The following is a 16,836-nucleotide window of genomic DNA, read 5'->3' on the forward strand; positions in this document are numbered from 1 at the left end:
AGAGCCCTGGGATCTGAACAGGGTTCTAATTGCTCTCCAGAAGCCGCCTTTCGAGCCTATGAGGGATGTTTCCCTTTCTCGCCTTTCACAGAAAGTGGCCTTTCTAGTAGCGGTCACGTCTCTTCGACGAGTGTCCGAGCTAGCAGCGCTGTCATGCAAATCTCCCTTCCTGGTGATTCACCAGGACAAGGTGGTTTTGCGCCCTATTCCGGAGTTTCTCCCTAAGGTGGTATCCCCGTTTCATCTTAATCAGGATATCTCCTTGCCTTCCTTGTGCCCTCATCCAGTTCATCAATGTGAAAAGGATTTGCATTTGTTGGATCTCGTGAGAGCGCTCAGGATCTACATTTCCCGCACGGCGCCCCTGCGCCGCTCGGATGCACTCTTTGTCCTTGTCGCTGGTCAGCGCAAAGGGTCGCAAGCTTCCAAATCCACCCTGGCTCGGTGGATCAAGGAACCAATTCTTGAAGCCTACCGTTCTGCTGGGCTTCCGGTTCCCTCAGGGCTGAAGGCCCATTCTACCAGAGCCGTGGGTGCGTCCTGGGCATTACGACACCAGGCTACGGCTCAGCAGGTGTGCCAGGCGGCTACATGGTCGAGTCTGCACACTTTTACCAAACACTATCAAGTGCATACCTACGCTTCGGCGGACGCCAGCCTAGGTAGACAAGTCCTTCAGGCGGCAACTGCCCACCTGTAGGGTAGGGCTGTTTTTACGGTCCTATCACGAGGGGTTATTATACCCACCCAGGGACTGCTTTTGGACGTCCCAATTGTCTGGGTCTCCCAATGGAGCGCCAAAGAAGAAGGGAATTTTGTTTACTTACCGTAAATTCCTTTTCTTCTAGCTCCAATTGGGAGACCCAGCACCCGCCCTGTTTGCTTAGGGATTTTTGTTTTTTCGGGTACACATGTTGTTCATGTTGAATGGTTTCGGTTCTCCGATGTTCCTTCGGATTGAATTTGTTCTTAAACCAGTTATTGGCTTTCCTCCTTCTTGCTTTGGCACTATAACTGAGGAACCGTGATCCCACGGGGGGTGTATAGGCAGAAGGGGAGGGGCCTTACACTTTTAAGTGTAATGCTTTGTGTGGCCTCCGGAGGCAGTAGCTATACACCCAATTGTCTGGGTCTCCCAATTGGAGCTAGAAGAAAAGGAATTTACGGTAAGTAAACAAAATTCCCTTCTTTTCTGTCAACTCCCCCCTGCTTCAAGGCCGCCGCCTTCTCTCAGGCCGTGGCATCCTTGCAGGCCAACGGAGTAATTGTACCGGTTCCCGCCTGGGAACGGTTCAGAGGTTTCTACTCAAATCTCTTCCTAGTCCCCTAAAGGGACGGTTCCTTCCGGCCCATCCTGGATCTCAGGCTTCTCAACAAGCATGTTCAGGTGCGGCATTTTCGCATGGAGTCTCTGCGCTCAGTCATTGCCTCAATGACCCAAGGAGATTCCTTGCATCCTCGACATCAGAGATGTCTATCTGCATGTGCCAATTGCAGTTTCACACCAGCGTTGGCTACGTTTTGCAATCAGAGAGGAACATTTCCGATTCGTGGCTCTTCCCTTCGGGTTAGCCACGGCCCCTCGAGTATTCATCAGGGTCATGGCAGCTGTGGTTGCGGTTCTGCACCTCCAAGGGTTGGCATCCCTTTTCCTGGATGGCCTTCTAGTCAAGGCTTCATCCTGTGCAGACCGTCAGCGGAGTGCTTCGCTCACTCTCGCCACTCTAGTCCAATTCGGGTGGCTTGTCTTTTTCCCAAGTCCACTCTGACTCCGACCTAGGGATGCAATTCGAGACTCTGCCGGCACTTGTGAAGCTGCCCTTAGTCAAACAGCAGTCCCTTCACTAGCGGTGCGCTCCTTGCTGAGGCCCCGCCGTCATTCCATCAGGCACCTAATGCAGGTGCTGGGTCAGATAGCGGCGTCAATGGAAGCGGTTCCCTTGCCCAGTTCCATCTGCGTCCTCTGCAGTTGGACATTCTCCGCTGTTGGGACAAGCGGACTTCCTCCTTGCACAGGTTAGTGGCTCTGTCGCCACAGACCAGGGGCTCCCTTCAGTGGTGGCTTCGGCCCCTCTCTCTTCAGGGACGCTCCTTCCTGGCCCCGTCCTGGGTGATCCTCACCACGGATGCCAGTCTATCCGGCTGGGGAGCAGTATATCTCCTCCACAGAGCGCAGGGCACTTGGACTCCGTCCGAATCAGCCCTCTCGATCAATGTGCTGGAAATCAGAGCTGTGCGTCTAGCTCTCTTGGCCTTTCACGAAGTTGGCGGGCAAGCACATTCCAGTCCAGTCAGACAACGCCACAGCGGTTGCCTACATCAACCACCAGGGCGTGACACTCAGCCGCCTGGCAACGTTGGAGGTTCAACGTATCCTTCAGTGGACGGAGGATTCCAGGTCCACCACATCCGCAATCCACAACCCAGGCGTGGAAAACTGGGAGGCAGATTATCTCAGCCGTCAAACCGTGGACAGCGGCGAGTGGGTTCTGCATCCGGCAGTGTTTCGGTCAATCTGCCGCACTTGGGGCACTCCGGAAGTGGATCTTCGCTCCCACGATCCTCAGGCCTTTGCAGCAGACGCGCTGGTTCAAGATTGGTCCCAGTTTCGTCTGTCTTACGTGTTTCCCCCTCTAGCTCTTGCCCAGAGTCCTGCGCAAGATCAGAATGGAGGGCCGTCGGGTCATTCTCATTGCTCCAGACTGGCCCTGGCGAGCTTGGTACCCTGACCTGCTCCAGCTGTCCGTTGAGGTGCTGTGGCATCTCCCGGACCGTCCAGACCTTCTCTCACAAGGTCCGTCTTTCCGCCAGAATTCTGCGGCTCTCAGATTGACGGCGTGGCTCTTGAGTCCTGGATCTTGACGACTTCTGGTATCCCTCCTGAAGTCATCTCCACTATGACTCGGGCTCGGAAGTATTCCTTGGCCAAAATCTATCACAGGACCTGGAGAATTTTCCTGTCCTGGTGTCACCCTTCTGGCCATGCTTCTTGGCCTTCTTCCTTGCCGACCCTCCTGTCCCTTCTACAGTCCGGTCTGCAGCTAGGACTATCCCTCAAGGGACAGGTCTCGGCTCGGCCAGTGTTGTTCCAGCGGCGTATCGCCCGGCTGGCTCAGGTGCGCTCCTTCATACAGGGCGCATCTCACATCACGCCGCCTTACCGGCGGTCTTTGGATCCCTGGGACCTTAATCTGGTCCTCACGGCTTCCAGAAACCCCCCTTTGAGCCTCTTAGGGAGGTTTCTTTGCCTCGTCTTTCACAGAAAGTGGTCTTTCTAGTGGCCATAACTTCCCTCGGGAGAGTCTCTGATTTGGCTGCACTTTTTTGGTTTTTCATCAAAACAAGGTGGTTCTCCGTCTGACTCCGGACTTCCTCCCTAAGGTGGTTTCTCCTTCCACCTTAACCAGGACATTTCCCTGTCTTCCTTTTGTCCGGCTCCTGTTCATCGCTTTGAAAAAGCGTTGCATACTCTGGATCTGGTGCGGGCGCTCCGGATCTATGTGTCTCGCATCGCTGTTCTTAGGCGGTGCACCTCTCTTTTTGTGCTGACCACAGGTCGGCGTAAGGGCCTCTCGGCTTCTAAGCCGATCCTAGCTCGTTGGATTGGGTCAGCCATTTCCGATGCCTACCAGTGTACTCGAGTGCCTCCCCCGCCGGGGATCAAGGCACACTCGACCAGAGCTGTCGGTGCCTCTTCGGTTTCAGGCACCAGGCTACGGCTCAGCAGGTCTGTCAGACTGCCACTTGGACTAGTCTGCATGCCTTTTCGAAGCACTACCAAGTGCATGCTCATGCTTCGGCAGATGCGAGCTTGGGCAGACGCACCCTTCAGGCGGCTGTCGCCCATTTGTGAAGTTAGGTTCTGCCTACTTCTCAGTTTTCTGTTTATTCCCACCCATGGACTGCTTTGAGACGTCCCATGGTCTGGGTCTCCCATAAGGAACGATGAAGAAAAAGAGAATTTTGTTTACTTACCGTAAATTCTTTTTCTTATAGTTCCGTAATGGGAGACCCAGCACCCTCCCTGTTGCCTGTTGGCAGTTTCTTGTTCCGCGTGTTATCACCGGCTGTTGTTGTAGACAGAGGCTCCGGTTGTTGCGGTTTTTTGCTCTATCTCTACTTGTGGGTGGCTACTCTCCTTCAGCTTTTGCACTAAACTGGCTATATTTGGTTATCCAGGGGGTGTATATGCTCGGAGGGAGGGGCTACACTTTTTAGTGTAGTACTTTGTGTGTCCTCCGGAGGCAGAAGCTATACACCCATGGTCTGGGTCTCCCATTACGGAACTATAAGAAAAAGAATTTACGGTAAGTAAACAAAATTCTCTTTTTTCATAACCTGTTTACACTAACACTGATTGTTACAACATCATGTGGCAAGTGAACAATAACATTCCAAAAGATGTTACGGGTTTTTTGATCCTTTTTAGATAAACTTCCAACCTGCCCAACATTCCTAAAAATATTAACTAGTAATGTATACAAATAGTAATGGGTGGACCAGATCCACGCGGGTTATAAAATACTTGAGTGCTGGGCCCGAAGTTCTCAGGGAACTCTGGGAAAGATCCTGACTTGGTAACTCTGGTGATAAAAAAAATAAAAAAAAAAAAAAAGAATAAAGCAGCACGCGTGCTATACTTACCGAATCTAAATTGCAGTTGTAACTGCTTCTGGGTCGCTCATTCTACTTCCGGGGCCGCTCATTATCCTTCATACATATGCACTGCTTTCCCTGCCCACTAGCAGTCCTGGCGTCTGTGATTGGTTGCAGTCAGATGTGCCTCCAACCTGAGTGGCAGCGTCTCTGACTGCTTACAATCACAGACACTGTCTGTGCCTCTATCATCGTCTAAAAATAAATAAATAAATAAAAAATTGGCATAAGGTCTTCCCATCTACTGATACCAGCACAGATAAAGCATAGGCTACAGGCTACAGCCACCAGCCGTGTGCTTATCTTGGCTCTGTTTCAAAGTTAGAGGAACCGCATGGGGCTTTTTTTTTATTAATTATTATTATTATTATTATTATTCTTTAAATAAATAATTGTAAAACAGGGCGTGTGGGCCCCCCAATTTTGATACCCAGCCATGATAAAGCCGAAAGCTGGAGGCTGGTAATCTCAGGCTGGGGAGGTCTATGGTTATTGGAACTCCCCAGCCAAAAAAATAGCAGCCTGCAGCTGCCCAGGATCATCGCATCCATTAGATGCGTCAATTCCGGAACTTTAACTGGCTCATCCTGATTTCCCTGGTGCATTGGCATACAGGGTAATAAGGGGTTAATAATAGCTCAAAGCTGCCATGAAGCCCTAGATTCGTAATGGGAGGTGTCTGAGACACCCCCCCCCCCCCCACATTAGTAATCTGTAAGTGTAAAGAAATAAACACAAACACCGAAAAATCCTTTATTTGAAATAAAATATAACCCCCCCCCTTCACCTTTTTATTAACCCTCAAAACATGCAGGCCCAACGTAATCCACACAAGGTTCCACGACGAACCCAGCTCTACTAAATCTAGTGACAGCACGCGGGCGTAGAAGATGAACGCCCACTGTGACCTTCAGGCAGAGAATGATCCGTTTGATGAGCGGTGACATCACTTAGGTTATTTTTGGTCACAGCTAGAGGTTCCCATGGCCCTCTACCTGTGATCTCAGGTGACCTCATTAAACTCGGTTACCTCACCTCAGGTGAGGTCATGGAGTTCACCGACCGTCATCTCCTGGCAGAAAACTGCGAGGTTTTTTTTTTTGTCAAGAGATACAGATTCTGTGCTGAAATTTCTGTAGCATATTCCTACATGTCCTGGCAAAAAAAACCGTGTCAAAACACCATGCAGTTTTGATGCCATAGTGAAGCGATTTTTTTTTGATTTTTTTTTAATTATAATATCGCCAGGAGGTGTAGATTTGGTGCATGACTATAGTGTGTAAATGTCAGCACCAAATCTGCATCTCTTGGCAAAAAATGCACAAAAACTGTCTTGATGCTATTTTGGTACGGTTTTCTGTCAGGAGGTGCAAATGTTTTGTTGAAATGTCTGCATAAGATTTCAGCACCGAATTTGCACCTCCTGACCGAAAACCACACAGTCAAATCGGTTTTGTGCATTTTTTTGCTAAGAGTTGCACATTTAATGCTGAAATATCTACAGCATATTCCTGCAACCAATCTATTCCTACTGGCAAAAAAACGCATCAAAATTGCATTCAGTTTTATGCAATAATGATGTGATTTTTATTTTTTTTTTTACCAGGAGGTGTAGATTGGGTGCAGGAATATGCTGTAGATATTTCAGCATCAAATCTGCATCTCTTCGCAAAAAGAAACAAATGTGGTTTTCTGCCAGGAGATGGCGGTCTGTAAACTCAGTGACCTCACCAGAGATAAGGTCACTAAGTTCAATGAGATCATCTGAGGTCAGACCTGCGATCACAGGTGGAGGGCTGTGGGAACCTTCATCTGTGACTGTAAATAACCTGATTGACGTCACCACTCATCGCTGCAGCTAAGTAATTCTCTGTCTGAAGCTCACAGCAGGGGGACAAGTTCGGTGCCCGCCCTCTGTCACTTCAGATAGGGATTTACTTGGCTCCTAAGACTTTTGGATAGTGAGTCGACCACTGCCAGTTTCTTCCAGAAATAGCGCCACCCTTGTTCATGAGTCGTGTACGGTATTGCAATTTGGCAACATTTTTTTTAAATAGAGCTAACCTACAATACCAGATGTGGCCCTTGGATAAAAGCGGCGCTGTTTCTACATAAGTGATGTCTCGTGTCTGTGACTGAGAATCGGCCTTTTCTTCTTTTTTTTCAGCACACCTCGTGCCTGTGCAACGCAGTCATCAGCCTCCTTAAAGTGCCTCTCTCCTTCCAGAGGTATTTCTTCCAGAAGCTGCAATCCACAAGTATCAAGGTAAGCCGGCGTTCTGCACCGCGGCGAGGAGGAGGCATTTCCCACTGCTATATATATGTTAATGTGCTGTGCGGCGTATTCTGGAGAGCTCGCACGCATTATACATCAGCGATACTCACCTGATTCTGTGTTTTTATTTATTTATTTTTCGGGGGAAGGAAAATAGCTCCTTTGATGAAAATCCTTTCAAGTCTCGGCGCGGAAGGAAGAGGGGGTCGCCGGGATGATTAGATTTGTAAAACATGTGTCTAGTTTAGTTAATAGCAGCGTTACATTTTGTAAATGTGTTCTGTACAGGAAGATGGGGTTTACTGATGATCTGCGCCTCCCCGACGTAGGAGTCGGCTGTCGCTTTGTATATAAGGAAGGGACATGGGAGGAATGAATGTGCATGAAGAATAATCCGTCATATGTGGGGCAATCAACAAAAGAGACTATTATCGGTCCGAATAATCGTGCAACTAATCACCCCAAAAAATAGTCTTTTACGCCAATAGATGTCTTATGCCGGCATGAGATTTATGTGGACAGGACGGGCATATTACTGACAATTCTTCCCCATACATGTTTCTTTGTCGCTCCATTGGGAGACCCAGACAATTGGGTGTATAGCTTCTGCCTCCGGAGGCCACACAAAGTATTACACTTAAAAGTGTAAAGCCCCTCCCCTTCTGCCTATACACCCCCCGTGCATCACGGGCTCCTCAGTTTTTATGCTTTGTGCGAAGGAGGCTGACATCCACGCATAGCTCCACATCTTAGTCAGCAGCAGCTGCTGACTATGTCGGATGGAAGAAAAGAGGGCCCATAACAGGGCCCCCAGCATGCTCCCTTCTCACCCCACTCTAGTCGGCGGTGTTGTTAAGGTTGAGGTACCCATTGCGGGTACATAGGCAGGAGCCACATGCTGTTTTCCTTCCCCATCCCTTAATGGGCTCTGGGTGAAGTGGGATCCTAATCGGTCTCCAGGCACAGGGGACCGTGCTCCCTCCGCAGCCCCTGGGGAATCTGCTGGACAGGAGCCGGGTATCGTCAGGGACAAGGCCCTGCTACTTTGAGGTACTCTGTGTCCCCTTGGGAACCGCGCATGGAGCGCTTGTGCCATATACACTGCAGCACTGCTGGGTGTGTTAGTGCGCCGGGGACTACCGCGCCGGCCGCGCTTATATGCCGGCCGCGCTTATAACTTTAGTCCCCGGCTTGTGCGGCCCAGTATCGCATATTCCCGCCCCCAGGCCTGTCAGTCAGGGGAAGGGCGGGACGCTGTACAGGACGTCAGCGCTGAGGGCTGGAGCATACTCTGTATCCTCCTCCCCCCTCATTCAGCACAGTGGGGCTCCAGATTCCCGCACTTTCTAGAGCACGCCCACGGCCCCCTCCTCCCCACAGAACGCCGGCAGCCATTCCTGTCAGCACTTCTAACGCTGGAGAGGAGAGACAACAGGCTCTGGGAGGCTCAGGCAGGGAATCTGGTGATCACACAACCACTTTCTAGCGGTCGGTAAGCAGCACCTGAGGTGCTGGCCCCACTGAGTGCCGGAGTGTACATATATATATATGCTTATATGCTATACATTTACACTGTACGGTCGCACTGTTGATTTTTGGCTATATACCCTCCTGGATTGTACTCAGAGGAGACAACAGCATGTCGTCCGCAAAAAGCAAGGGTGCCAAAGCACAGGCTTACTTTGCAACCTGTACTTCATGTGCGGCTATACTACCGGCAGGTTCCACTGACCCTCATTGTGTGCAATGCTCGGCCCCTGTGGCACTTACTCAGCCGGAGCCTCTGCTACTGGTGGCCCAAGTGAAACCACCTGCTACCACTGTCCAGGTGACAGGGACGGAGTTTGCAGTATTTGCTGACAATCTGTCTGAGACTATGGATAAATGGTCTGCTAGGATACTAGAAGCCTTACAGTCCAGACCGGTGACTCAGGCCCCGGGCACTGTTCAATCATTGACCTCAGGCCCCCCTCAATTGGAGCAGCAAAGTGCTCCTGGGGTGACCCATGGATCCCGGGGTGAGGTCTCTGACATGGACCGCAGTCCCAGGCCGCCTAAGCGGGCTCGCTGGGAAATTCACTCGACTTCATCACACTATTCAGGGTCTCAGCAGGAGGACTCTCTGGATGATGAAGCGGAGGTAGCAGATCAGGATTCTGATCCTGAGACCGCTCTCAACCTGGATACACCTGATGGGGACATCATAGTGAATGATCTTATAGCAACCATCAATCAGGTGTTGGATATTTCTCCACCAGCTCCTACAATTGAGGAGTCAGCTTCTCAGCAGGAGAAATTCCGTTTCAAGTCTCCCAAGCGTACATTGAGTATGTTTCTGGATCACTCTGACTTCAGAGAGGCAGTCCAGAAACACCGAGCTTGTCCAGATAAGCGTTTTTCCAAGCGCCTTAAGGATACACGTTATCCCTTCCCCCCTGACGTTGTCAAGGGCTGGGCTCAGTGTCCTAAGGTGGATCCTCCTGTCTCCAGACTGGCGGCTAGATCCATAGTTGCAGTGGAAGATGGGGCTTCACTCAAGGATGCCACTGACAGACAGATGGAGCTATGGTTGAAATCCATCTATGAAGCTATCGGCGCGTCTTTTGCTCCAGCATTCGCAGCCGTCTGGGCACTCCAAGCTATCTCAGCTTGTCATGCGCAGATTAATGCAGTCACACGTACATCTGCTCCGCAAGTGGTGTCCTTAACCTCTCAGGCGTCGGCGTTTGCGTCCTACGCCATTAATGCTGTCCTGGTCTCTACGAGCCGTACGGCAGTAGCATCCGCCAATTCGGTGGCAGTCCGCAGGGCCATGTGGCTACGTGAATGGAAGGCAGACTCCGCTTCCAAAAAGTTCTTAACCGGTTTGCCATTTTCTGGCGACCGCCTGTTTGGTGAGCGATTGGATGAAATCATTAAACAATCCAAGGGAAAGGACTCATCCTTACCCCAGTCCAAACCAAACAGACCTCAACCACGGAAGGCACAATCGAGGTTTCGGTCCTTTCGGCCCGCGGGAAGGTCTCAGTTCTCCTCGTCCAAAAGGCCTCAAAAGGATCAGAGGAACTCCGATTCATGGCGGTCTAAGTCACGTCCTAAAAAGACCGCCGGAGGAACCGCTCCCAAGGCGGCCTCCTCATGACTCTCGGCCTCCTCACACCGCATCCTCGGTCGGTGGCAGGCTTTCCCGCTTTTGCGACGCCTGGCTGCCACAGGTAAAAGACCGATGGGTGAGAGACATTCTATCCCACGGTTACAGGATAGAGTTCAGCTCTCGTCCTCCGACTCGATTTTTCAGAACATCTCCGCCCCCCGAGAGAGCCGATGCTCTTCTTCAGGCGGTGTGCACTCTGAAGGCGGAAGGAGTGGTGATCCCTGTTCCTCTTCAGCAACAGGGTCACGGTTTTTACTCCAACTTGTTTGTGGTACCGAAAAAGGACGGATCCTTCCGTCCTGTTCTGGACCTAAAACTGCTCAACAAACACGTAAAAACCAGGCGGTTCCGGATGGAATCGCTCCGCTCCGTCATCGCCTCAATGTCCCAAGGAGACTTCCTGGCATCAATCGACATCAAAGATGCTTATCTCCACGTACCGATTGCACCAGAGCATCAGCGCTTCCTGCATTTCGCCATAGGAGACGAACACCTTCAGTTCGTGGCACTGCCTTTCGGCCTGGCGACAGCCCCACGGGTCTTCACCAAGGTCATGGCAGCAGTGGTAGCAGTCCTACACTCTCAGGGACACTCGGTGATCCCTTACTTAGACGATCTGCTGGTCAAGGCACCCTCTCAAGTGGCATGCCAACACAGCCTGAACATTGCTCTGGAGACTCTCCAGAGTTTCGGGTGGATCATCAATTTTCCAAAGTCAAATCTGACACCGGCCCAATCACTGACATATCTTGGCATGGAGTTTCATACTCTCTCAGCGATAGCGAAGCTTCCGCTGGACAAGCAGCGTTCACTACAGACAGGGGTGCAATCTCTCCTTCAAGGCCAGTCACACCCCCTGAGGCGCCTCATGCACTTCCTAGGGAAGATGGTAGCAGCAATGGAGGCAGTTCCTTTTGCGCAGTTTCATCTGCGTCCACTTCAATGGGACATTCTCCGCAAATGGGACGGGAAGTCGACGTCCCTCGACAGGAACGTCTCCCTTTCACGGTCAGCCAAGGCTTCCCTTCAGTGGTGGCTTCTCCCCAATTCTCTGTCGAAGGGGAAATCCTTCCTTCCCCCATCATGGGCTGTGGTCACGACGGACGCGAGCCTGTCAGGGTGGGGAGCGGTCTTTCTCCACCACAGGGCTCAGGGAACCTGGACTCCGACAGAGTCCTCCCTTCAGATCAATGTTCTGGAGATAAGGGCAGTGTATCTTGCCCTAAAGGCGTTCCAGCCGTGGCTGGAAGGCAAGCAGATCCGAATTCAGTCGGACAACTCCACAGCGGTGGCATACATCAACCACCAAGGGGGAACACGCAGTCGGCAAGCCTTCCAGGAAGTCCGGCGGATTCTGATGTGGGTGGAAGCCACGGCATCCACCATATCCGCAGTTCACATCCCGGGCGTAGAAAACTGGGAAGCAGACTTTCTCAGTCGCCAGGGCATGGACGCAGGGGAATGGTCCCTTCACCCGGACGTGTTTCAGGAGATCTGTTGCCGCTGGGGGATGCCGGACGTCGACCTAATGGCGTCCCGGCACAACAACAAGGTCCCAACATTCATGGCACGGTCTCAAGATCACAGAGCTCTGGCGGCAGACGCCTTAGTTCAGGATTGGTCGCAGTTTCAACTCCCTTATGTGTTTCCTCCTCTGGCACTGTTGCCCAGAGTGTTACGCAAGATCAGGTCCGACTGCCGCCATACTCGTCGCTCCAGACTGGCCGAGAAGGTCGTGGTACCCGGATCTGTGGCATCTCACGGTGGGCCAACCGTGGGCACTACCAGACCGACCAGACTTGCTGTCTCAAGGGCCGTTTTTCCATCTGAATTCTGCGGCCCTCAACCTGACTGTGTGGCCATTGAGTCCTGGATCCTAGCGTCTTCAGGGTTATCTCAAGAGGTCATTGCCACTATGAGACAGGCTAGGAAACCAACGTCCGCCAAGATCTACCACAGGACGTGGAGGATATTCCTATCTTGGTGCTCTGATCAGGGTTTTTCTCCCTGGCCATTTGCCTTGCCCACTTTTCTTTCCTTCCTTCAATCCGGATTGAAAAAAGGGTTGTCGCTCGGCTCTCTTAAGGGACAAGTCTCAGCGCTCTCTGTGTTTTTTCAGAAGCGCCTGGCCAGACTTCCAAAGGTACGCACGTTCCTGCAGGGGGTTTGTCACATAGTCCCTCCTTACAAGCGGCCGTTAGAACCCTGGGATCTGAACAGGGTGCTGATGGCTCTTTAGAAACCACCTTTCGAGCCAATGAGGGATATTTCTCTCTCACGCCTTTCGCAGAAAGTGGTCTTCCTGGTAGCAGTCACATCACTTCGGAGAGTGTCTGAGCTAGCGGCGCTGTCATGCAAAGCCCCTTTCCTGGTGTTTCACCAGGACAAGGTGGTTCTGCGTCCGGTTCCGGAATTTCTCCCTAAGGTGGTATCCCCCTTTCATCTCAATCAGGATATCTCCTTACCCTCTTTTTGTCCTCATCCAGTTCACCAGTGTGAAAAGGACTTGCACTTGTTAGATCTGGTGAGAGCACTCAGACTCTACATTTCTCGTACGGCGCCCCTGCGCCGCTCGGATGCACTCTTTGTCCTTGTCGCTGGCCAGCGTAAAGGGTCACAGGCTTCCAAATCAACCCTGGCTCGGTGGATCAAGGAACCAATTCTCGAAGCTTACCGATCTTCTGGGCTTCCGGTTCCCTCAGGGCTGAAAGCCCATTCTACCAGAGCCGTGGGTGCGTCCTGGGCTTTGCGGCACCAGGCTACGGCTCAGCAGGTGTGTCAGGCGGCTACCTGGTCGAGCCTGCACACTTTCACGAAACACTATCAGGTGCATACCTATGCTTCGGCGGATGCCAGCCTAGGTAGGCAAGTCCTTCAGGCGGCGGTTGCCCACCTGTAGGAAAGGGCCGTTTTACGGCTCTATTACGAGGTATTATTTTACCCACCCAGGGACTGCTTTTGGACGTCCCAATTGTCTGGGTCTCCCAATGGAGCGACAAAGAAGAAGGGAATTTTGTTTACTTACCGTAAATTCCTTTTCTTCTAGCTCCAATTGGGAGACCCAGCACCCGCCCCTGTTCCCTTCGGGCTGTTGTTCTTTGTGTACACATGTTATTCATGTTGAATGGTTTCAGTTCTCCGAAATTCCTTCGGATTGAATTTACTTTAAACCAATTTATAACTTTTCCTCCTTCCTGCTTTTGCACCAAAACTGAGGAGCCCGTGATCCACGGGGGGGTGTATAGGCAGAAGGGGAGGGGCTTTACACTTTTAAGTGTAATACTTTGTGTGGCCTCCGGAGGCAGAAGCTATACACCCAATTGTCTGGGTCTCCCAATTGGAGCTAGAAGAAAAGGAATTTACGGTAAGTAAACAAAATTCCCTTCTTTGTTGGCGTTTGTGCACCGATTGCCTTGTATATCAGCGAACGTTAATGATCTGAAAACAATACGCCTAAAGGGGTATCTCTGTTTCTTCATTGGACCACACAGGAACCATTTGTTATTCTGCTGCCACGAACAATACATCTTAAAGAGAATCTGTCACCAGGTTTTTGCCACCTAATCTGAGCGTAGCATGATGCAGACTCAGAGATCCTGATTCCAGCGATGTATCACATGTGTAGTTTTGATAAAATCACCGTTTAATCAGCAGGAGATTATCATTAGAGGACTAGTAAACCTGCTGCAAGGTAGTCCTCCACATTCATGGGCTCTTTATAACCCCGCCCCTACCACTGATTGGCAGCTTTCTGTGTACACTATATATGGGCAGAGAGCTGCCAATCAGAAGTGTGGGCGGGGTTAGAGAGCTTCACATTCAAATAACTTGTAGACCTGCAGCAGAGAAAACGGTGATATTGTCAAATGCAGCTCAGCAAGTGACACATTGCTGAATCAGGGGCTCTGTCTCTACATTATTTTGCTCTAACATGGGGGAGCAAAAACCTGGTGACAGATTCCCTTTAACAAAAAAATATTGTCTCCTCCCCAGCAGACTATACCTCACCTGCAAGTACCAGGCCTCCTCGGTTTTGTTTTGTGTCATTCGGAGGCAGACATGGGTCTGAATCCCAGATTGGTCTTAGCCTTGGAGGGTTAGATTAGTTGCTATGTCTCTCTCTTTCTCTCTCTTTCCCTCTCTTTTTCTCTTTCTCTTTTTCTCGCTGTTCGCTCTCGTTCTCGTTCGCTCTCGTTCTCGTTCGCTCTCGTTCTCGTTCGCTCTCGTTCTCGTTCGCTCTCGTTCTCGTTCGCTCTCGTTCTCTTTCGCTCTCGTTCTCTTTCGCTCTCGTTCGCTTTCGCTCTCGTTCTCTTTCGCTCTCGTTCTCTTTCGCTCTCGTTCTCTTTCGCTCTCGTTCGCTTTCGCTCTCGTTCGCTTTCGCTCTCGTTCTCTTTCGCTCTCGTTCTCTTTCGCTCTCGTTCTCTTTCGCTCTCGTTCTCTTTCGCTCTCGTTCTCTTTCGCTCTCGTTCTCTTTCGCTCTCGTTCTCTTTCGCTCTCGTTCTTTCGCTCTCGTTCTCTTTCGCTCTCGTTCTCCTTCGCTCTCGTTCTCTTTCGCTCTCGTTCTCTTTCGCTCTCGTTCTCTTTCGCTCTCGTTCTCTTTCGCTCTCGTTCTTTTGCTCTCGTTCTCTTTCGCTCTCGTTCTCGCTCTTTCGCTCTCGTTCTCGCTCTTTCGCTCTCGTTCTCGCTCTTTCGCTCTCTCGCTCTCTTTCGCTCTCTCGCTCTCTTTCGCTCTCTCGCTCTCTCTCGCTCTCTCTCGCTCTCTCGCTCTCTTGCTCTCTTTCGCTCTCTCGCTCTCTTTCGCTCTCTCGCTCTCTTTCGCTCTCTTTCTTTCTTCCTTTTTCTCCCTTACTCCCCCGCTCGCTCCCCCCCTCGCGCTCGCTCTTCCCCTTCGCGCTCGCTCCTCGCGCTCGCTCCTCCCCTTTGCGCTCACTCCTCCCGCTCGCACTCGCTCCTCGCCTTCGCGCTCGCACCTCCCCCTCTCACTCGCTTTTTTTTTTTTTTTTTTTTTTTTTTTAAATTCCCGTCCCAGAGACGACTTCATAATGTCACACGGTTCCTGTCTTCCCCACATTTGAAGCAGCTTAGAAATTAAGATTTGGTACTCACCGTAAAATTTCTTCATTGGGAAAACACCACTCCCTTATCTTCCCGGTCAAGTGGGCACTTAAGTTATTTTCTCTCTCTCAAGGTGGTTATACTTTTTTGTTTTTTGCTTTTCTTGCTACTTTCTCACTAATTGAGGAGGCTTGATGCTAGCAGGTGAGATATTGACTGCTCGGGAGGAGCCAATTTTTTTTAGTTTGAGCTGTATTGTTAGTGTCAGCCTCCAGGTGGCAGCAGATTGACCCATGGCTTTGTCCCAGCCCCATGAAAAGTACCAGAAAGAGATTTACAGGTGAGTACCAAAAATCTTAATTTATCTTCCTCCAAACCGAGAAGTTCCCTCCGGCTTCAGATTTGTGTTCTCCCCTTGTACCTGGCAGATTGTCTTGCTGCACCCCATGCCTATTAGGTTTGATACTGTATGAGGCACAGCCCAAACTGTAGAAGGAAAAAACCAATTCCACTGGACTTTTTGGTTTATCAGATTAATGGGTTCTCCCAGGATTAGTGTGTTATTAATGTGTTGTGGCGGGGGATACATGCCGTGTACATACGTGGTGATATCCGTGTCCTGAAAATACTTCAAGAAGACTCAGGTTACTTCATTTCTTCATCTTCCCTGAATCTGCAACGTTTGAGGTTAAAATATCCTGACTCTTCAGAAACTCGGCCACCAGCAGGGAATCGCCTCGGGATAGCGGCGTGTGTCACTTCATATACTCCGGACACTGGCGGTCATGTGAGGGGGGGGGGGGGGGCAGGCAACTGGAAAAACAAAACCTGACTGTCCCAGTGTAACCTTCCAGCTCACTGGTCCATTGCGGGGGCTTTTCCTCCCCAGTAACCTGCACAGAGATGCGGGTGCGGGAGGGATAAAATATGTATGTATGTATGTATGTATGTATGTGTTTGAATATATGTGCGTGTGTGTATGTATGTATGTATGTGTGTATATATAGTGTGTATGTTTGTGTGTGTATATAGATAGATACAGTACAGACCAAAAGTTTGGACACACCTCATTCAAACAGTTTTCTTTATTTTTAGGATTCTGAAAATTGTAGATTCACATTGAAGGCATCAAAACTATGAATTAACACATGTGGAATGAAATACTTAACAAAAAAGTGTGAAACAACTGAAGATATGTCTTATATTCTAGGTTCTTCAAAGTAGCCCCCTTTTGCTTTGATTACTGCTTTGCACACTCTTGGCATTCTCTTGATGAGCTTCAAGAGGTCGTCACCGGAAATGGTTTTCCAACAGTCTTGAAGGAGTTCCCAGAGATGCTTAGCACTTGTTGGCCCTTTTGCCTTCACTCTGCGGTCCAGCTCACCCCAAACCATCTCGATTGGGTTCAGGTCTGGTGACTGTGGAGACCAGGTCATCTGGCGTAGCACCCCATCACTCTCCTTCTTAGTCAAATAGCCCTTACACAGCCTGGAGGGGTGTTTGGAATCATTGACCTGTTGAAAAATAAATGATCCAACTAAACGCAAACCGGATGGAATAGCACGCCGCTGCAAGATGCTGTGGTAGCCATGCTGGTTCAGTATGCCTTCAATTTTGAATAAATCCGCAACAGTGTCACCAGCAAAGCCCCCCCACACCATCACACCTCCTCCTCCATGCTTCACGGTGGGAACCA

General features: G+C 50.5%; 1 protein-coding gene across 1 annotated transcript in view; it reads left to right on the forward strand.

Annotated features, from left to right (window-relative positions):
- INTS7 (integrator complex subunit 7) overlaps positions 1–16,836 on the forward strand; it is a 128,497-nt gene that overhangs the window by 97,623 nt on the left and 14,038 nt on the right. The window contains 1 exon segment of the mRNA XM_075341436.1: positions 6,824–6,922. Coding sequence (XP_075197551.1) covers positions 6,824–6,922 — 99 coding nt within the window.

This window comes from Anomaloglossus baeobatrachus, chromosome 3 (assembly GCF_048569485.1).
Source record: "Anomaloglossus baeobatrachus isolate aAnoBae1 chromosome 3, aAnoBae1.hap1, whole genome shotgun sequence".
In the NCBI taxonomy this organism is placed as follows: Eukaryota; Metazoa; Chordata; class Amphibia; order Anura; family Aromobatidae; genus Anomaloglossus; species Anomaloglossus baeobatrachus.